Source organism: Paramisgurnus dabryanus, chromosome 1 (assembly GCF_030506205.2).
Source record: "Paramisgurnus dabryanus chromosome 1, PD_genome_1.1, whole genome shotgun sequence".
Taxonomy (NCBI): Eukaryota; Metazoa; Chordata; class Actinopteri; order Cypriniformes; family Cobitidae; genus Paramisgurnus; species Paramisgurnus dabryanus.
The window spans coordinates 26,962,961-26,986,022 of NC_133337.1; the positions used below are offsets into that span (position 1 = coordinate 26,962,961).

The 23,062-nt window shown below is 38.7% G+C and overlaps 1 protein-coding gene across 2 annotated transcripts in view; it reads right to left on the bottom strand.

Moving 5' to 3' along the window:
- The window catches only part of tspan12 (tetraspanin 12), a 25,511-nt gene extending 4,486 nt beyond the window's left edge, over positions 1-21,025 (bottom strand). Inside the window, exons 1-7 of one of the 2 annotated variants that reach the window (XM_065285100.2) lie at positions 20,503-21,025; positions 20,266-20,398; positions 19,464-19,546; positions 16,947-17,082; positions 2,563-2,628; positions 869-976; positions 181-324 (exon numbers count right to left, since the gene is read on the bottom strand). In XM_065285100.2, the coding sequence (XP_065141172.1) occupies positions 181-324; positions 869-976; positions 2,563-2,628; positions 16,947-17,082; positions 19,464-19,546; positions 20,266-20,331 (603 nt within the window). In that variant the 5' untranslated portion in view covers positions 20,332-20,398; positions 20,503-21,025. Of the gene's footprint in view, positions 1-180; positions 325-868; positions 977-2,562; positions 2,629-16,946; positions 17,083-19,463; positions 19,547-20,265; positions 20,399-20,502 lie in introns of those variants that run through there. The other variant, XM_065285101.2, reaches the window with a different exon arrangement.
- Positions 21,026-23,062: the final 2,037 nt, after the last annotated feature.

Below are 23,062 nucleotides of genomic sequence, written 5' to 3' on the forward strand. Positions count from 1 at the left end.
GATAAACACTGCAGCTTGTGCAGCACTCAACAGGTAAACCCTGCCACACCTTTAGTCTCCAAATATACAAAATACTATTGTGACAGATCAAATTCAGCTTGAAAATGTCTAAAACCATAATCACTGTCATCTTTATTTGACTTAGAGTTTAGGATTCTTCCACATTAAATATTTGCTCACCTCCTGATGGAGGTCGCTGAGGTCATTATAGTGGGCGTGGCGGGCACAACCTGGATACTGATTGGAGCAGCAGGAGTCCGGTGGCCACTCCATCTCTGTCATCTCCAGCCAATCGGTGAAGTAGATCACTCCACAACACTTTAACTGTAATGCAAGTGTAAATGTTAGCATATATACTGAACCTTCATGCCGTGAAATACAGTAGTTGAGGCTCGACTAGATAACTACAGGAATTAAGAGTCAAAATAGTTTTAAAGGCATAGAAAAATACATATTTAAAACAAATTAAAAAGCTATGTAAGAATGTGAAGAGTTAAGATGCAAAATCTTGTAGGTCTGACATGTTTTCTTGTAAATAAGTGTTTTTTATCAAGCTCTTATGTTTAGGTTCAGTAACTTTACTTTAATGGCAATGAAAAGTAATTGAAATGTCTTATTTTTACAAATGTCACTTTATTTGTCCTTTCATTGGTATTTAAAAAAATTACTGTCTTTCACTGCAAAACCCTCTAAGTGCATGCAAGTTAAAATCCATAGTAAACAGTTACAAATCACTAAAGATGCAACTAAACACACTGCAAAAGATGAAAGTCATGAAATTCATGTGGCTGTCACATTCGGGTTGTATTTAAAAAGTAATTGCTGGAAACATGTTAGATGAAGTTTTACGTAATGTCGTTGCCCTTACCTCGGTCTGTATTGAGTTCCACGCATGTGTGAGCCATTGGTAGCGTTGCAGGCCAAAATGAGGCATACGTGATTTTAGACTTATCATATCAGACCTCTGTACCATAGGCTAAAGACAAAGAAAAAAAGAAAGGTTAATACATTTCATATCTATTAAAATCAATAGGAGAATTGGGGTGATGCATGTTGAAATTATTTCTCAATACTTTGCCACTTACTTCTGTGACCTTTTTATGATTATATAAATCACCTCTCTCTCTATGTGAATGATTTTTAAAGCAAATTAAATCATATTTGAAATCTTTCATCCATGCAGATGGGAAAATTAACTTAACCATTGAAAGCTCACCGTTCCAATCAATTTCCATTTGATCAATGTGACATTACTGAAATAAATACGTTTAGTGAATAATGTTTAATGTTAAACTTTATGCTAAGAAAACAGGTTCAATGCAAAAAATGATTTTCAAGAAAAAAAATCTTAGTATTTTTGTCTTGTTTTCAGTAAAAATATCAAAAAATTCTTAAATTAAAATGCTTTTTCTTGATGAGCAAAACAACCCAAGAATATAAGTCTAGTTTTTAGACCACAAATATCAAATTTAAGTGATTTTGTGCATAAAACAAGCAAAAAAAAAAAACGACCAATGTGGTAAGCAATTTTTCTTGAATTTGGTGTTTAAGAAAAGTGTTCAAGAATTTTTTGCTAACTCCATTGTCAGATTTTTTTTTATTGTTTTATGCACAAAATCACTTACATTTGATATTAAATATTGATATTAAAACTAGACTTATTTTCTTGGGTCGTTTTGCTCATCAAGAAATAGCATCTTAATTTAAAATTTTTTACATATTTTTACTGATTTTTTTTCTTGAAAATTATTTTTTGCAGTGTTGATATCTAATTGGTAGTCAGGTCAGGTGCTACAGTCTAGCCAGTGATCTTCAACATGGTGCCCGCGGGCATCAGGTTGCCCGCACAGAGTCTGTGAGTTGCCCACCAAAGCACATTCTATTAATATCTATTAATTAATTTATTACATATTACAACAGGTAAAATAAAGAAGTTTTAAGTAGACTCAAAGTAGCCCTCCAGATTATTTTATCCATTGTGGTAGCCCTTGCTCAGAGCCCTGGTCTAAGCAGACTCATTGGTCATCCATACACATGGGTCACATTAGGTCAGATCTTCACAATAGGACCATCAAAGACTACTGGGTTAGTGATAAGACCTGGTCTCGAGGGGAGAACATGTGTATGTTTGAGTTAAAGAGTCTAGATTAAAGGCAGGTGTGTGAGATATCTTCCCCTGGAGGTGAGTCTTATCTCAATTCTCACTGGTCTGAGAACAGCAGATGCTCTTGCAATCCCTTCTCCCCCCACTGATCAAATTTTTTAGTCCTGCAGGTTTGTCTAAAAACTGATGCTTATCTAAGACCAAGCAAGAGCATTTACCTTACTCAACACATAAATACACGTGCGTACATGCTTACAAATGCCACATAAGGAAATGCGTTGGTTTGAACTCATGTTTAAGATAAGACGTAAGCAGGTGGATCAGAAATCGAATCCTCGTTCCGTTACAGGCGGGTGGTGGCCATGTTGTTGACGTGAGATAACAGGGCAGAAAGATGATAGGACTGGTAGAGAGGAGATAGTACACCAACATTCCTGTTTATTCATAGCGCCACCAACCTCATCGTACGTCCATACGCCGCTGGCCAGCTCCACGCAAAATATCACCATCAGACTGCCAAAATACTGCAGACACACAAAGAGAAAGCTGCCAGGTTAAAAATATCTTGTTGATTTTGAAACAATAGAGAAGGAAGGTGTTGATTAAGAGTTATAAAAAAAGGAAAGGAGATTTTGGGTGTGTGACATTCACTCTTAAAGGGCCCCTAACCTAGGTGTTTACAGCAATATTAAAATAGTCTACCCAGAATGTGTCTGTAAAGTTTCAACTCAAAATACACCACAGATCTTTCATTACACGATGTTGAACATGGCCATTTGTGACTGCAATGAAAAAGTGCTGTTTTTGTGTGTGTGTCTCTTTAAATGCAAAGAAAGCTTCTATAATCAATGTGACATCACATTGCCAGGGGATCCCCAACAGCCTGTTTTGTGTGACTGTTGTGGTTTAAAGGAGATTACACAAAGATGAATAGGTGGATTTGTATAATAACAAGATGTTTCTGCACACAAACTGTCATTTTTTTTGATAGAAACACATTTAAAAGTCTTTTTTTAGGATGGGGGATTTAAAAAGTAAAGGTTCTAGAAAGGGTTCTTCCCAGCAATTGTGGTTCCTCAACATTAGTAACACATTACAATAAAGTTAGAGCTGTCAAACGATTAATCATGATTAATCTTATACAAAATAAAAGTCTGTGTTTGCATAAATTTTGTGTGTTTACTATGTGTAATTTTTATGTATGGATACATTTAAGAAAACAATATGTAGATTTTTTGGTAACACTTTATTTTACGGTGTCTTTGTTACACATGTTACATGTAATTATTATAGTAATAACAGTTAATTATGCATAATTACATGCAACTAACCCTAAACCAAACCCTTATCCTAACCCCAACCCTATAGTAAGTACATGTTATTAATGATTATTACTTAGTAATTAAATGTATAATTACACTATAACAGTGATACCGTAAAATAAAGTGTGACCGATTTTTTGATATATATAATATAAAATATATAAAAATAAATATGCACATGTAAATATTTCTTAAAGATGTACATGAATGTTTGTGTATTTATATATACATAATAATTATACATAGTACACACACATACATATAATGCAAACACAAGCTTTTATTTTGTATGTGATTAATCGTGATTAATCGTAATTAATCGTTAAAAAGCCAAATGTTAGTAAATGCAATAGCTAACATGAACTAACAATGAACAATAGTTTTTCATAGTCATTTTGACATAGTCTGTTAAAAATAGCTTGCTATTAAACTAGCATAATATTTAACCCTAATGAGTTTGCATTTTTTGTCCATTTAATTATTTTATTTTTTTGGCTGTGTTAATACAAACAGCATAAAATTAGCTGATGGTGTGTATTTGTATTTGAATTTTAATATTTTACTCTAATTTGCTTTCATAAATGTTCTTAAAACTAGTTCATCAAAATTGTTACACTTTGGTGCAAAATGACAAAAATGCCCCCTAAACGCGTTATTTTAATTTGTGTGCCATTTACAGATAAATCATTTTAGCAATTATGTAAACAAAAAATATATATTTAAAGGGTTAAAATGCTAAAAATTAATGATTATGATCAGGTCTGATTCTGGCTTAAAAACGTCAGTAAAAGCATTAAAGAAATATAGCTGCAAGCAGCAATGGCGGGCCCTCGCACGTTTTTTTTACCGCTACACGGTGCGTCCGAGAAAACGATGCACTGTGGGCAAGGGCATCAAGTGGGTAATATCATTGGGCTATTTAATGTTGTTACTGAACCATTTGGGGACTGTAGGTAAAAGAAACCCCACATGTTAGACAAACGGGGGTGCTAGTGAGCCACTTAAGAGACACGCCTATGTGTGACCTGTTTGTGCACACTTAACAGCCGACAACTCTGATGTGTGTGCCGACTTTTAGGTCAATCTAAGCACGACAAGAGTCCTATATATGCCTGAAATAAATGTAAAGTTTGGGGCGTTGCCATGGGAACAGCGTTCGAGATATCAAAAATCCCTTCGCAATTTATCATCTACAATGTCTCGGCATCATGTTGACCACTTCTGGTGTTAATCGCATAAATATCCTAGAAGTAGTATTTAAAAGAACATCGGCGTCAACTGAAAGGCTTAAATATGCCTTTAAAATGAAAGTAAAGTTTGACGCGTTGCCATGGGAACAGCGTTCGAGATATCAAAAATCCCTTCGCAATTTATCATCTACAATGTCTCGGCATCATGTTGACCACTTCTGGTGTTAATCGCATAAATATCCTAGAAGGAGTATTTAAAAGAACATCGGCGTCAACTGAAAGGCTTAAATATGCCTTTAAAATGAAAGTAAAGTTTGACGCGTTGCCATGGGAACAGCGTTTCAGATATCAAAAATCACTTTGCAATTTATCATCTACATTGTCTCAGCATTATGTTGACCACTTCTGGAGTCAATCACATTATTTCCTCAGGAGGAGTATTTAAAAGTTTACCGCATGCAGATGTAAGGTTTAAATATGCCTTAAAAATGAAAGTAAAGTTTAACAGGTTGCCATGGGAACAGCGTTTGAGATATCAAAAATCCCTTCGCAATTTATCATCTACAATGTCTTGGCATCATGTTGACCACTTCTCGTGTCAATTGCATGATTTTTCTAGAAGAAGTATTTAAAAGAACATAGCATGGAACTGTAAAAAAAATCCAGCTTTGTGACTGACACACTTCCTGGCGCCTGGTGGTGGCGCTATATCCGGGAGTCACAATAGGCACATCGATGCGATCGGAATCTTCAGACGAACAAACACCCCGCGTGGCATCACAATAAGATATTTTTTGCCTTAGATATTAGACACTTCCTGTTTCTCTGAATTCGCCATAAATTAGTCGCCTCGCCATGGATGAACCGTTTGAGATATCAAAAATCCCTTCGCAATTTAACAAGTACAATGTCTCGGCATCATGATCACCACGTTTGGTGTCAATCCCATGAATCCACTAGGAAGAGTATTTAAAAGTTCAACGAATGCATTTTTTAAACAATCCAAGATAGCGGACTTCCTGTTGGGCGGAGCTTAAATGTTAGAGGGCGAAAGTTGTTCGGGTCGATGAGATCTATATGCGTACCAACTCTCGTACATGTGCGTACATTTTTGCCCGATCTGTGCATCAATGTTTTTTCTTGCATTACAGGGGGCGCTATAGAGCCCCCGTGACACGCCCATATTCCAGCCTTTGGATTTCTGCGATGACGGACGACTCTGACGTCTGTGCCAAATTTCAAGAGTTTTCGAGTATGTTAAGGCTTCCAAAAAGTCCAAAAGTGTTAAAAAAAAATAAAAAAAATAATAATAAAAACAAGCAGCAATGGCGGGCCCTCGCACGTTTTTTTTACCGCTAAACGGGGCGTCCGAGAAAACGATGCACGGTGGGCAAGGGCATCAAGTGGGTAAATATCAGTGGGCTATTTAATGTTGTTACTGAGCCATTTGGGGACTGTAGCTAAAAGAAACCTCACATTTTAGACAAACAGGGGCGCTAGTGAGCCACTTAAGAGACACGCCTTTGTCTGACCTATTTGTGCACACTTAACAGCCGAGAACTCTGATGTGTGTGCCAACTTTTAGGTTAACCTAAGCACGTCAAGAGCCTTAAATATGCCTGAAATAAAAGTAAAGTTTGCGGCATTGCCATGGGAACAGCGTTCGAGATATCAAAAATCCCTTTGCAATTTATCATCTACAATGTCTCCGCATCATGTTGACCACTTTTGGTGTCAATCGCATGAATATCCTAGATGGAGTATTTAATGGAACATCGGCGTCAACTGAAAGGCTTAAATATGCCTTTAAAATGAAAGTAAACTTTGACAGGTTGCCATGGGAACAGCGTTTGAGATATCAAAAATCCCTTCGCAATTTATCATCTACAATGTCTCGGCATCATGTTGACCACTTCTTGTGTCAATTGCATGAATATCCTAGAAGGAGTATTTAAAAGAACATCGGATGGAACTGTTAAAAAAATTCACCATTGTGATTGAAACACTTCCTGGCGCCTGGTGGTGGCGCTATACCCGGGAGTCACAATAGGCACATCGATGCGATCGGAATCTTCAGACGAACAAACTACCCGCATGGCATCACAATAAGATATTTTTTGCCTTAGATATTAGACACTTCCTGTTTCTCTGATTTTGCCATGAATTTGTTGCCTCGCCATGGCAGAACCGTTCGAGATATCAAAAATCCCTTCGCAATTTAGCAAGTACAATGTCTCGGCATCATGATCACCACGTTTGGTGTCATTTGCATGTATCCCCTAGGAGGAGTATTTAAAAGTTCAACGCATGCATTTTTGAAACAATACAAAATAGCCGACTTCCTGTTGGGCGGAGCTTAAATGTTAGAGGGCGAAAGTTGTTCGGGTCGATGAGATCTATAAGCGTACAAAGTCCTGTACATGTGCGTACATTTTTGCCCGATCTGTGCATCAATGTTTTTTTTTGCATTACAGGGGGCGCTACAGAGCCCCTGTGCCACGCCCGTGTTCCAGCCTTTGGATTTCTGCGATGACGGACGACTCTGACGTCTGTGCCAAATTTCAAGAGTTTTCGAGTATGTTAAGGCCCCCAAAAAGTCCAAAAGTGTTAAAAAAAAAAAAAAAAAAAAAAAAAAAAAAAAAATATAGCTGCAAGCAGCAATGGCGGGCCCTCGCACGTTTTTTTACCGCTACACGGTGCCTCCGAGAAAACGATGCACGGTGGGCAAGGGCATCAAGTGGGTAAATATGAGTGGACTATTTCATGTTGCTACTGACCCATTTAGGTACAGTAGGTAAAAGAAACACCATATTTTAGACAAACGGGGGCACTAGTCAGCCACTAAATAGACACGCCTTTATCTGACGTTTTTGTCAACACTTAACAGCCGAAAACTCTGATGTGTGTGCCAAATTTAAAGTTCAACTAAGCACGCCAAGAGCCTTAAACATGCCTGAAATTAAAGTAACATTTGACGCGTTGCCATGGGAACAGCGTTCGAGATGTCAAAAATTCCTTCACAATTTATCATCTACAATGTCTCGGCATCATGTTGACCACTTCTGGTGTCAATCGCATGAATCCCATACGAGGAGTATTTAAAGGTTCACAGCATGTAACTGTCAGCCTTAAATATGCTGGAAAATGAAAGCAAAGTTTGATGCGTTGCCATGGGAACAGCGTTTGAGATATAAAAAATCCCTTCGCAATTTTTCATCTACAATGTCTCGGCATCATGTACACCACTTCTGGAGTCAATCGCATGAATATTCTAGAAGGAGTATTTAAAGGAATATCGGCGTCAACTGAAAGGCTTAAATATGCCTTTAAAATGAAAGTAAATTTGACGCGTTGCCATGGGAACAGCGTTTGAGATATCAAAAATCCCTTCGCAATTTATCATCTACAATATCTCGGCTTCATGTTGAACACTTTTGGTGTCAATTGCATGATTATTCTAGAAGGAGTATTTAAAAGTTCACTGCATGCAACTGTAAGGCTTAAATATGCCTTTAAAATGAACGTAAAGTTTGACACGTTGCCATGGGAACAGCGTTTGAGATATCAAAAATCCCTTCACAATTTATCATCTACAATGTCTCGGCATCATGTTGACCACTTTTGGTGTTAATCGCATAAATATTCTAGAAGGAGTATTTTAAAGAACATCGGCATCAACTTAAAGGCTTAAATAAGCCTTTAAAATGAAAGTAAAGTTTGACGCATTGCCATGGGAACAGCGTTTGAGATATCAAAAATCCCTTCGCAATTTATCATCTACAATGTCTCGGCATCATGTTGACCACTTCTGGTGTTAATCGCATGAATATTCTAGAAGGAGTATTTAAAAGAACATTGGCGTCAACTGAAAGGCTTAAATATGCCTTTAAAATGAAAGTAAAATCTGACGCGTTGCCATGGGAACAGCGTTCGAGATATCAAAAATCCCTTCGCAATTTATCATCTACAATGTCTCAGCATTATGTTGACCACTTCTGGAGTCAATCACATTATTTCTCCAGGAGGAGTATTTAAAAGTTTACCGCATGCAGCTGTAAGGTTTAAATATTCCTTAAAAATGAAAGTAAAGTTTGACAGGTTGCCATGGGAACAGCGTTCGAGATATCAAAAATCCCTTCGCAATTTATCATCTACAATGTCTTGGCATCATGTTGACCACTTTTGGTGTCAATCGCATAAACATTGTAGGAGGAGTATTTAAAAGAACATCGCATGGAACTGTCAAAAAAAATCCACCTTTGTGACTGACACACTTCCTGGCGCCTGGTGGTGGCGCTATACCCGGGAGTCACAATAGGCACATCGATGCGATCGGAATCTTCAGACGAACAAACACACCGCGTGTCATCACAATAAGACATTTTTTGCCTTTGATATTAGACACTTCCTGTTTCTCTGATGTCGCCATAAATTTGTCGCCTCGCCATGGCAACACCGTTCAAGATATCAAAAATCCCTTCGCAATTTAGCAAGTCCAATGTCTCGACATCATGATCACCACGTTTGGTGTCAATCGCATGCATCCTCTAGGAGGAGTATTTAAAAGTTCAACGCATGCATTTTTTAAACAATCCAAAATAGCCGACTTCCTGTTGGGCGGAGCTTAAATGTTAGAGGGCGAAAGTTGTTCGGGTCGATGAGATCTATATGCGTACCAACTCTCGTACATGTGCGTACATGTTTGCCCGAACTGCGCAACAATGTTTGTTTTTGCATTACAGGGGGCGCTACAGAGCCCCCGTGCCACGCCCGTGTTCCAGCCTTTGCCCGGTCGCAATGACGGACGACTTTTACGTGTGTGCCAAATTGCAAGAGTTTTCGAGTATGTTTAGGCACCCAAAATGGCCAAAAGTGTTAAAAAAAAAAAAAAAAAAAAAAAAAAAAAATAATAATAATAAATATAGCTGCAAGCAGCAATGGCGGGCCCTCGCACGTTTTTTTACCGCTACACGGTGTGTCCCAGAAAACGATGCACGGTGGGCACATGCATCAAGTGGGTAAATATCAGTGGGCTATTTAATGTTGTTACTGAGCCATTTGGGGACTGTAGGTAAAAGAAACCCAACATTTTAGACAAACGGGGGCGCTAGTGAGCCACTTAAGAGACACACCTACGTCTGACCTGTTTGTGCACACTTAACAGCCGACAACTCTGATGTGTGTGCCGACTTTTAGGTTAATCTAAGCACGCCAAGAGTCCTAAATATGCCTGAAATAAATGTAAAGTATGGGGCGTTGCCATGGGAACAGCGTTCGAGATATCAAAAATCCCTTCACAATTTATCATCTACAATGTCTCGGCATCATGTTGACCACTTCTGGCATCAATCTCATGAATATTCTAGAAGGAGTATTTAAAAGAACATCGGCGTCAACTTAAAGGCTTAAATAAGCCTTTAAAATGAAAGTAAAATCTGACGCGTTGCCATGGGAACAGCGTTTGAGATATCAAAAATCCCTTCGCAATTTATCATCTACAATGTCTCAGCATTATGTTGACCACTTCTGGAGTCAATCACATTATTTCCTCAGGAGGAGTATTTAAAAATTTACCGCATGCAGCTGTAAGGTTTAAATATGCCTTAAAAATGAAAGTAAAGTTTGACAGGTTGTCATGGGAACAGCGTTCAAGATATCAAAAATCCCTTCGCAATTTATCATCTACAATATCTCGGCATCCTGTTGACCACTTTTGGTGTCAACCGCATGAATATCCTAGAAGGGGTATTTAAAAGAACATCGGATGGAACTGTCAAAAAAATCCACCTTTGTGACTGACAAACTTCCTGGCGCCTCGTGGTGGCGCTATACCCGAGACTCACAATAGGCACATCGATGCGATCGGAATCTTCAGGCGAACAAACACCCCGCTTGGCATCGCAATAAGAAATTTTTTGCCTTAGATATTAGACACTTCCTGTTTCTCTGATTTCGCCATAAATTTTTCGCCTCGCCATGGCAGAACCGTTCGAGATATCAAGAATCCCTTCGCAATTTAGCAAGTCCAATGTCTCGACATCATGTTCACCACGTTTGGTGTCAATCCCATGAATCCACTAGGAGGAGTATTTAAAAGTTCAACGCATTCATTTTTTAAACAATCCAAAATAGCCGACTTGCTGTTGGGCGGAGCTTAAATGTTAGAGTGCGAAAGTTGTTTGGGTCGATGAGATCTATATGCGTACCAACTCCCGTACATGTGCGTAAATTTTTGCCCGATCTGTGCATCAATGTTATTTTTTTGCATTACAGGGGGCGCTACAGAGCTCCCTTGCCACGCCCATATTCCAGCCTTTGCATGAGCCTAGTGGCACGTGACTTTGACATCTGTGCCAAATTTCCGTTGTTTTCGAGCATGTTAAGGCACCCAAAGTGCACACCAAGAGCTTAAATATGCCTGAAAATGAAAGTAAAGTTTGACGTGTTGCCATGGGAACAGCGTTCGAGATATCAAAAATCCCTTCGCAATTTATCATCTACAATGTCTCAGCATCGTGTTGATCGCTTTTGGTGTCAATCGCATGAAAATCCTAGGAGGAGTATTTAAAAGTTCACCATATGCAACTGTCAAGAAATCCACCTTTTGTGACTGCCACACTTCCTGGTGCCTGTTGGTGGCGCTATACCCGAGACTCAAAATAGGCACATCGATGCGATCGGAATCCTTGGCCGAACATACACACTGCGTTTCATCCCAATAAGACATTTTTTGCTTTAGATATTAGACACTTCCTGTTTCATTGAATTCGCCATAAATTTGTCGCCTCGTCATGGCAACACCGTTTGAGATATCAAAAATCCCTTCGCAATTTAGCAAGTCCAATGTCTCAGCATCATGTTCACCACGTTTGGTGTCAATCGTATGAATTCCCTAGGAGAAGTATTTAAAAGTTCATGACTGACACACTTCCTGGCGCCTGGTGGTGGCGCTATACCCGGGAGTCACAATAGGCACATCGATGCGATCGGAATCTTCAGACGAACAAACACCCCTCATGGCATCACAATAAGATATTTTTTACCTTAGATATTAAACACTTCCTGTTTCTCTGATTTTGCCACAACTTTGTCGCCTCGCCATGGCAGAACCGTTCGAGATATCAAAAATCCCTTCGCAATTTAGCAAGTACAATGTCTCGACATCATGATCACCACATTTGGTGTCATTCGCATGAATCCCCTAGGAGGAGTATTTAAAAGTTCAACACATGCATTTTTTAAACAGTCCAAAATAGCCGACTTCCTGTTGGGCGGAGCTTAAATGTTAGAGGGCGAAAGTTGTTCGAGTCGATGAGATCTATAAGCGTACCAATTCTCGTACATGTGCGTACATTTTTGCCCGATCTGTGCATCAATGTTTTTTTTTGCATTACAGGGGGCGCTACAGAGCCCCCGTGCCACGCCCGTGTTCCAGCCTTTGGATTTCTGCGATGACGGACGACTCTGACGTCTGTGCCAAATTTCAAGAGTTTTCGAGTATGTTAAGGCCCCCAAAAAGTCCAAAAGTGTTAAAAAAAATAAAAATAAAAAAAATAAAAACAAAAAAAAAAAAAATAATAAATTCTAACAAAACCAATAGGGCTTCGCACCATTCGGTGCAGGCCATTCTGGCCTGCTCCTCGGTGCTCGAGCCCTAATAATCCGAGCAAAAACAATAGGGCTTCGCACCATTCGGTGCAGGCCATTCTGGCCTGCTCCTCGGTGCTCGGGCCCTAATAATAAATTCGAGCAAAAACAATAGGGCTTCGCACCTTTCGGTGCAGGCCATTCTGGCCTGCTCCTCGGTGCTCGGGCCCTAATAAGGGCTGTCAAAAGATTAATCGCGATTAATCGCATACAAAATCAAAGTTGTTTTTGCATAATATATGTTTGTGCACTGTGTGTAAATTATTTTGAATATATAAATACACACACATGCATATATATATATATATGGCCAGCTATCTAGTATCTATAATAATTAAACACACAAATATATTATGCAAAAAAAACCTTTTATTTTGTATGCAATTAATCGCAATTAATCTTTTGACAGCCCTAATCAGAACTGATTCTGGTTAAAAAGAATTTGGGGGAAAACATTTTATATAATATTTCTATCCACTTTAAACCTAAGTGTGAGTTTTTTTTATTTATTGATGCACTATTATGAAATAGAAATGTATGCAATTTTCGCTTTATTCTGCACACAATTGAAACCGTCAAGTCAACTGCATTGCATTACGAAATTTCAAATTCTGTCTTTCAAGCCAGGCACGCTCCTCTCCTCACTCCTTCCTTCTCAGGATCTCGAACATGTACACAGTTCTTCTCTGTTGAACGCACACCATGAGAGAGATTATCAAGATGAATGACAGCGTTAGGAGCCGCATTGAGCGCAGGGCCCGGCTGACAGCTTGTTTATTTGGGAGACTCTAAATATTTGCGTCGGACAGATTGCTGTGTTAGCATTTCAGTCCGTTTGGAAGCTGTCAGTCGGCCACCGTGAAAAATCTCTCCTCCCTCTTCTCGGCTAATATCTGTTGTTTAAATATGTTTGGGGTAAATGTCAAACCTCTGCGAGTTCTCCGGGATTCTCGGTACAAACTGGGCTGACAATTTCTACATTTCTGAGTAAGAGAGGTTACATTCTCTCGGCCGACCTCTCGGTTTATTGATTTGTTGAGAGCTTTACTCTTCCTCTGACACTTGCACATTTTTGGCAAGTTTTGTTACGGAAAACAGGACGTGGCAAAATGAATGGATTTCCTTTTCGGCGTAACAACTTCCCACTCTTTTAGTCGAGCTGAACGCAAACAGAGTGAAACGGACTGAATGTTTAGTCAATTATTAAATCTTGGATTTGCTTTGACAGATGGCTACTGTTAATGTCATTATAATGTTACGTTAGAAGGGGTGCCTGCTAAGGCGAACATACCGAGTAAGGGTTAATGTTGGCACGTAATCCAGTTAAACGAAACCTCAAACCGTGCTCGTTGAGGTCACATATGTCACACAACCTGTCCGTGTTGGCATCTGCATAAGTTGGCCAACTTCTACTTAATGACGGATGAATTTGCGCCAAAATAGAGTTTGAATGGACGCACAGATGTCAACAATGAAAGATAGAGGACACATTGTGCCCGCCTTTAAAAGCTGAAAAGCTTTTTTTTTTATTTTAAACTTCGATAAAAATATCAAGGTCACATTTTTTTTCTTTATGTATAACTCACAAAAAAAATTATTTCCTTGGTTAAAGAGGTGATATGACGTTGCTAAAAAGAGCATTATTTTGTGTATTTGGTGTAATGCAATGTGTTTATGTAGTTTAAGGTTTAAAAATGCATTATTTTCCACATAACAAACATTATTCTTGCTCCTCTATGTGTCGCCTTTCTGAAACGCGCAATTTTTACAAAACTCATTGTCCTGAAAAGTGCGCTGTGCCCTGATTGGCCAGCTATCTAGTACATTGTGATTGGACGAATACTTCAAGTGTGTGACGGAAATATTACCATATTTGGAATATCAGCTCCCAAAGCACATGATGGTGGCGACAACAATACTACAGCAAGAATAAAAGTTACGCTTCTTTCTTTTTTTGATTAAACATTTGGGTGGTGTTATGCAAATCTTCCCACACAGTGATGTAGATATGTGGGGGCGTGTTTGAATGAGGCGTTTTACGAAGGCGTCACTTTTAGAAAGAATATCTCTTTGGGTTTGAGACTTTAATCTTTGCAACTGTTCTGCATGAACATGAATGAAAACTTGTATATTATGACCCCTTTAAATGCATGTCATTATTTTTATTTTGCATATCCTTTTCAGTGAATGTTCACACCCATAGACTGATATTGAAGAAGGGACCCCAAATATCATTTAGACTTTTGACTTGGTCAGTAACTATATCCACCTAACAATCACCCAATAACCCCAAGTGTTGGGGAAAGTTACTTTTAAAGGTAATGCATTAAGTTACGTTTATACTCGGCGCGTCCGCACGGGCATGTTGGTGCGCGCGGCTAAAATGACTTCAACGCGGAGTGGGCGGTCGTGTGCGTTGGCTGCTCGAGACCCCATTTTGTTTGAAGGTGTGCATTGCATTTTTTGTAACTTTGCGCACGGCTCCGCATCCGAAAATGACCGAACTCGAGGCGATTCTGTCCGAGCAGGCAAGCCTGTGACGTATCTCTTTGATCAATCCAAGCAAAACAATGTATATATTTATCTGACACTCTGTAAGTAAAGTATGGAAACTTTGCAGTTTAAAACACAAATTATTTTACATGATTCAGAATGTTTGGCTTATATTTGTATTGAATGAACCACTGGACGAGGGATAAAATACAAACCTCTGAACTGTTTGTTTAGTAAAAACGTTAAAGAAATGATAATGTTTAATAAAGACATATAAAAAAATGTGTTGTTTTATTCATGTTCCCATATTTATATATCAAACTCTGATGTTAAAAGCACCAGGGTTGCTCCAGCGAACGACAACTTCTATCCTCTTTTTTGTGTTTGTTTTTGACTTTATTGCTCGCGTCGCCCCCTGGTGGTTAAAAAATAGTGCAACAGCGAGCGCGTCAACTATAAACGCCTCGTCCGTTTGGTGAGATGCGTGTGCGATCCGCGGAGGCTTGCGTTGCGGACCAAAGCGCGAGTATAAACAAAGCTTTACAATATTAAGTTACTTCCCAAAAAAGTAACTAATTGCGTTACTTAGTTACTTTTCATGGAAAGTAAAAATTACGTTACTTTTGCGTTACTTTTGCGTAACTTTTTCTTACTTGGCTAAGACTTGATCTCGAATTCAGGCCTTGATGGTGTATTTTATGATTGAGAAGTTCTGCATTCAGAAATTGCATATATCCATCCAAAAATGTGGAGCTCTGGCCTGCCATCTCCGTTTCTGACTCAAACGGTTCCTGCTCAGGCGCGCACGAATAAAGTGCGTAATTCTAAGTGACTAAATTTAGTACATTATTATAATTTTATTAATCAAATTAATTAAACTGAAAAGTAACTTGCATTACTTTTTAAAAAAAGTAACTCAAATATTAATGTGTAAATGTATAAAGTAATGCGTTACTTTACTCGTTACTTTAGAAAAGTAATATTATTACATAATGCACGTTACTTGTAATGCGTTACCCTCAACACTCCCAATAACACAATAGCATAAAAGTGGTGATTTTTCTGACAACTCCACTCACATTTTTACAGGAAATACCCAAATCTACAGGGATTTCTCTGTCGCCACAAGACAGGACAAAGAGCGTGCGAGGGTTCGAGCGAATGTATGCTGCTCTCGGTGAATAGAGCGACTACGTAACCCAAGCGCCTCTCCTCTCTCTCACATCTTCTCTCTCTCCTCCTGGATTGGTTTACCTATTGTATCTCATCCAGATAATATTGTTTGTGGGTAACACAAGCCCGCTGGGGCAGGGAGGAGAGAAGAATGGCTCCTGAGGAGATGAATGGAGACCCAGAGAGAGAAAAAGAACAGAAGGGGGAGAGATGGGCCAAGGAGTCCCAGAAAACAGCACCGCGTCTGGGTCAGCAGACAGGAACCCCACCCTCTCCACCGCCACACACCTGGGAGTGAGACAGACAAAACGGCCTTCTGCCTGCCCTCGCCCAGCATGCAGGGTTTTCTTCAAATCATTATAGAGAAAAACAAGGTGTGCTGCTTTCCAAAATGCTGTGCAATAATACAATGGGTTTTTTCCTGTTCTAGCCAGGTTACATTTTTGGAAGCATCAACAGACTAGTTAGCAAAAAACATGGAGGTTTATATATGATATGTATATATATAAAGGGTACGTTCATTTTTTAGGTGGTTTAGGTGTTTTTGCATGCAAAACAAACATGCACAAACTCTCACAATGGATATAACTATGTGCCCTGTATTTGGCCCTTCTTGACAATGCATCATGTTGACTGATGTGCTCGTCCATTACTGCTGTTTGACTCTTTATCTCACAGAGTCGAGAGCTTTTGGGACGTACCCCACAGAAACGAGTCGCTACACGCATCCCAAAACAATGACATTGATAAAGGTGCATTCACACTACACAAAGTTTAGATTGAATATTTGACCATTTTTAATACATGCGCTCCGTTAATGTCCTGCTCGCATCGGGATGTAGTCACTGTGAGAAACGCATGGATAAGAAAGCAAGTATTGTTGAGTGTCGGATAAGAGGGGGTTGTCAACAACGTCAATGCCGGCTAAACTTAACATATTCCCAGTACGTAAAACCACACACATTCCAAGACACACAATGTTCCCGCTGTGTTCTTTCTTTCCGGTTCTCTACGTACCCAAGACAGTAGGAGCAGATTGCACTTGAGCGTGCCGCAGTAGCCCACCATGGCCACGATGATTAGAAAACAGCACACGGCGATGACGATCGGATGGACAACGGGGGAGTATGTGAGAATGGCTGCCTCCTCCAGTCTGAAAAAGAGAGAGAGAGAGAGAGAGAGAGAGAGTCATTTCTTGGCAGTCTTTTTGTTTATTTATCTATAACTCCTGCTTGCTTTCCCTTCTCTTTTCCTGGGTTCCTGTAGCTCAACTGGTAGAGCACCAGATAGGTAATGGGTTTGAATCCCGGAGAACATACATTCTGGTAAAATGTCTAAATATCAAAAAAGTCGGTTTAGATAAAAGCATCTGCCAAATGCATATATGTAAACAACATGGGTTTGACACCCAGGAAATATTTAAATCTGCACTGTCAGAAAAAATGGTCCCAAGCTGGGTAGTACCCTTCAAAAAGGTCCTAATATTTAACATTGATTATTCAATGAATTAAAGGGGGCATTTCACAAGACGTTTTTTAGGATGTAAAATAAATCTTTGGTGTCCCCAGAGCGCATGTATAAAGTTTTAGCTCAAAATATCATAAAGCTGTTTTGGGGTGTGTCCTTTTAAATGCAAATGAGCAGATCTCTGCAGATTAAGGGGCAGTATTATCCCCTTCTGACATCACAAGGGGACCAATTTCAATGAGCAATTTTTCCACATGCTTGCAGAGAATGGTTTACCAAAACTAAATTACTGGTTTGTTATTTTTTCCACATTGTCTAGGTTAATAGAATAGGGATATAAAGACCGGGGGGGGGTAATCCCCCCATTCCCCAATCAAATCGCACCTGCTGATATGAATACACATAGTTTTTACTACTTTAAAATCATTGTCGCTTGGGGTTGGGGATAGATTTGGGGTTTGCGTTATGTACTTTTATGTATTGGCTTTTAAAACTATTCTCGCCGGGAGTTGGGGTTAAAGTTGGGGTTTGGATGTCTAAAAATGTAACAGAAAGTGATTCTAACCCTAACCCCAAGCGACAATAGTAAGAAAATATGAAAAAGCAATGAGAAAACAATACATAAAATGACACGAGAAAAAAAAATGTGTGCAACGGACATGAAAAACAATTTATAGAAATTGACATGAAAAATACATTCGTGCTCAATTTAGTGCCATGGACACAAATAAATTAATCAAAATTTTTCTAATAACACAACTTGCCGTGAGATCAGTCTGACCAATATGTACCTCTGAGGTACTTATATGACCTCTTTAAGTGTACTTTTTAAAAAGTTACCACCCCAGTGACAGCCAAGGACCATTTTTTTCCAACAGTGTGTATATTTTCGTGGCGGATGCATAAATATGATGTTGGCGTTTCTTCCGTATTTTGTTAATAAACCAGCTCAAAATAAACTGTGATTATACTCTGTAGGAATGCAAACTATTTCTCTTCCTGTCTCTTTTTGTCCCTTTGGTTATTTTTTCCACCGTTTTTCTTGTCTCTAAGATCCAAGCCTATTTTTAACGGAGGAGGACATGGGAATGCTTTTGAGTTGTAAGTTTAATAACTTATTAAGACTCCCCCGTCAGGGTGTCCTGAGACAAGAGCAAAGAGAAACCAAACACTATTTAACAAGTTAAGAGTTCTTTATAAATCAGATTAGATCGGTGATATAGATTTCTATTTGCATAATAGACCTAGGTTCTCATGCATGACTTCAGATGTTGTATAATCAGCTAAGCAAAATTGCAACTCAACAGCTTTGACATTTAAAAAAAACATTTCTTTTCCAGAAGTTGCTTTCAGAAAATCCAATTAGCTTAGAGGAGGAACATCCTGCACCCAGTGATCGTGTTCGCTAAAGAATGTGTGAGAACCAGCGGTAACCCAAACACCATCTTCACCCCTCCACAACACCTACATATATTTTGTGCCTGCTCTTTGGCACCATGGGAGGAATTCAAGCACACACCCACACATATCAGCATAGCTCGAGTTGATATCCCATTGTGTTTGTTTTTGTGATGAGGTTTTCACGATTGCCAAAAGGCGAGCTGATTCAGCAACCTGCCGAGATGCAGCTCTGGAAGAAAACTATTCAGTTGTGCACAATCAAATTTCAACACAATTTTCTTGCTGTCGAGTCCCACGTATGTCATGACGTGCACCTCTGAATTGTAATACACACCCTGGTGATGAATTGCTTTTTGTCAACATTAATTAGACATCACTTGCCTCCAGGATATTATTAGGATCTTTGGCTCAGTTTTGCTGAGTTGCTTGAGAGAAAAACTACACGAATACAAAAGAAACACAAATTAATGCTTCGTCTCCGCTGGCGTGTTATTTATCAGATTTCTTCCTCAGATCTGCACACCTCAGTCACGCTTGTAATTAGCTCATGGCAATATGATCCAGGCCGGTTAAAGAGTGGATAAACTGTAAATTAGACCTTTGCATGGACCGCTGCCCTGGATGAAAGGTTTTACAGCTCCCACCTGTCCGTGCACTAGCACTCACCTGGTGTCAGCGGTTAAGGTGAGCACATTGTTCAGGTGATCCCTGAGGCAGGCGGCCACTCCCAGCACACACAGGGCCATAAGCTTGAGGGGGTAAAAAGGGGAGAAAAAAACATTGGACCCATGAGGCATTTGGATGCATAAGCCACATTTGAAAATGCAATTGCATTGCAACAACCTTCCATATATTTAAATAAAGATGGCACGAGATGCTTAACTTATAAAATAATAAATACACTGTTCAAAGTGAAGAGATTTTCAAAGCTAATGGTTAATGCAATGAAACTTGAGGGTATCCATTCAGTAAAATTAATTAATTATAAATCCAAAACAAAAATAAAATACTTCTGAAAGGTTTGTTTGAAAACATTGACATTTTGTTCAATATTTGGGGCCACTGTATAACAAAAACACAACTTGGCAGGCCCTTTAAATGTTACATGGATCTGTGTTTGTGTATAAAGTTCACTTGGAAACCTAGGTGGTGTGCTATGTTTAACATGTAGCAATATAAGAGGCATGGGTTTAGTTTGCCCTACGCATGCATTCTTGTTCTAAAAACACACCCTGGTGCTTATCACATTTAATTCTCTAAAAATAGCTCGCAACAGAGCTGCCATTTGAGCATAGCTGGGATCTTTTACTTAAAGATACCATAGGGGTAGAAACAAAAAGCGGGTTTTGGAGAGCGAGTGACTGCTGCGCATCGTAGAGAGCGCGCAACAGCAGCAGCAGCAGCGCGCAACCGTGCCATGTAACGTGAGCGCTCGCCCGGCCACCTGCTCACACTTGGACTCTCTTACCCAGAAGAGAAAGTTGAGAGCGTAGAGCAGACAGCGCAGACACTTCACTGAATCCTCCCGGGCCATTCTGAGCGCACCAACTGCTCGCCAAAAGTCGTCATTTTAAAGTCTGCCACCAAGGCACCATAATCCGCTAAGGGGCAAAATGAGCATAAAGCATTTTTGAAATGCGAAATATTCATAGTGTTTTCGTAAAAGTCCTTTAAAGGCTGTAGTGTGTGTGTATTTAAATCATACCATTTTACGTGTCCATGTGCGCATTCAGCGCGCATCCAAAATGCTCCAATATATCCGTAGGTGGTGCGCAAAAGGACGTTTAGTTAAAAAAATACGCATACACAGGTTGCTGTCATACAGGGTGATGAATTTAATCCAAATCACTTAGCAGAGTTCCTCAAAAAACTTAAAAAAGGAAATGAAAACGTTTGCAAAGCACCAGAGTTTATCCTTCAATCCTTTTTCTATGATTTTTGTCCTTTCTGTAAGCTTTTTACAGGATAAAGTTGCAGAAAAAAACTCTTTAAAGTTAGTTACGCATGAGATGTAAAATAAGATTCATATTCATAACGGAGCTGCTCGCAATAGTCGGGCGTGTTCACTACGCATCCACTGTCGCTGTCATTACGGCTCTTACATCGTCCATTCAGGGCCACCTGCGCACACCTCGCCTTTCCACAAGTGTTGTGTTTAACTTACACATGTAGATAATGTACTTTCACTCTATAAATGCGCTCTCTGTCGAGTGTCATCCGGGGCAGCGCTTCCTCCGGGTCCTAAAGGCAAAGTTTAGGTCATCTATCCCAATCTACTCTGATGCGTATAGTTGTCTTCCTCCAGGGGTCGCATGGGGGCTCACATCCTACTTGTGTCGCATTCAAATGTGGGAACGAAAGTGGTTTTAATTCCTTATCCAATAATCACAAACTACTGTCAGAGACCCTGCTGAAAAACCTTTACAACATTTCATTTGGATTAATTATAATTGGAATTGTATTGGTTTTAATGGAAATTATACTGGTATCTGTGGGTATCCACTTGTATGTGTTGGGTTCTGTTGGTGGGATGTTATCTGGCAGATGGGAACCAGCAGAACATCATTAAATCCTACCGGAATAAAACCTAAAACACATTACATAAAAACATTTTGTAATGGTTTTATGATAGTGGATGGTTCATAATGTTGTTTGTGTTGTTGAGAAGTAACGGTGGGTATCACATGACAATTCTGCAAGCTGATATTTTAGTGATGTGGGCATAAAGATAGACAAACATTAACATTGATTGAATTTAAATACACAGTGAAGATATCAATGAGAAAATGAAGACGCATCAAACCTGACCAATCAGAGACGTCTACTGGGCCACTAAGCCCCGCCCTTTGTGTACCCTCATTTTACATGAACAGCTGTTCTAAACATTTTTTCTGTTATTACGGGGGTCATTACATGTATCTTAAGGCACTCATTTAAAATACTTGTCATGTGTCCAGATCCCGCCTCTGGGAAAAAGAGGACAAATTATTCGGGGTGAAGAGGTCAGACTGTCACAATGCACTGTTATCTGGAATATTTTTTATCTGGGATGATAATAATAAACAGTACAGTTATTATATAACAGGCACATGTTGGATTTTCTTTTGCTATAGCCCTAACCTCTGTATTCACTAGTTTTTTTTTATTCTAAATATTTAAACGTATTGCTTATTGTGTTTTAGTCATTTTAATTAGGAGCTCAGATCAGAAAATTAATTTTTCAAAGCAAATTCTCATTGTTTTGGACAAATTGCAAATGCTTTGGTACAATCATGCAGATGATTATGTACAATTGTCTGCTGTTTGCTACATTTTTAATTGCTTATGTTATTTTCATCAAAATGCATCATACTGGTTTCATACTGGTCTTACACCTCAAAACATTTAGGAATTAGTTCATCGTACAGGGCAAAATTGTTGACCTTTGTGTCATAAGTTAGCTGCACTGCAAAAAAATTATTTTCAAGAAATAAAATTCTTGTTTTCAGTAAAAATATCAAAAAATTCTTAAATTAAAATGTTTTTTCTTGTTGAGCAAACGGCCCAAGAAAATAAGTCTATTTTTTAGACAAAAAATGTCAAATTTAAGTGATTTTGTGCACAAAACAAGCAAAAAAAAAAAAACTGCCAATGGGGTAAGCAAAAAAATCTTGAACATTTTTCTTAAACAATAAATTCAAGAAAAATTTGCCTACCCCATTGGCTTGTTTTATGCACATAATCACTTAAATTTGATATTTTTGGTCTAAAAAATAGACTTATTTTGTTGGGTCGTTTTGCTCATAAAGAAAAAGCATCTTAATTTAAGAATTTTTAGATATTTTTACTGAAAACAAGACAAAAATACTAAGAATTTTTTTTCTTGAAAATAATTTTTTGCAGTGTGTAATCAGCATGTTAAACATATGTGTTTTATTATTTTGTAAATGTGAAGTGAATTGATAAAGTTTACATCAGAAAAAAGTGACACCTATAATTGTGTACACTTGGTATATTGACAACATGGCTAAAAACATTTTAACATTGTCTTGTTCATGAACAATGACACACAGACTTGTCATTTCTTGCATGCAAACTGACATAAAAAATTACTTTTGAGAGATGATCCAAGGATTTTGAACAAGTTACAGGCTTTTGTAGGACATTTATGATGTTGTGCAGTTTGTACGAATTATTCTGAGAAATGCACGCATTAAAAAAACAATACATTTTATATTCGTCTATTTAACTATTGTCAAGCATTTAAGTATAACCATTGTTCAAAA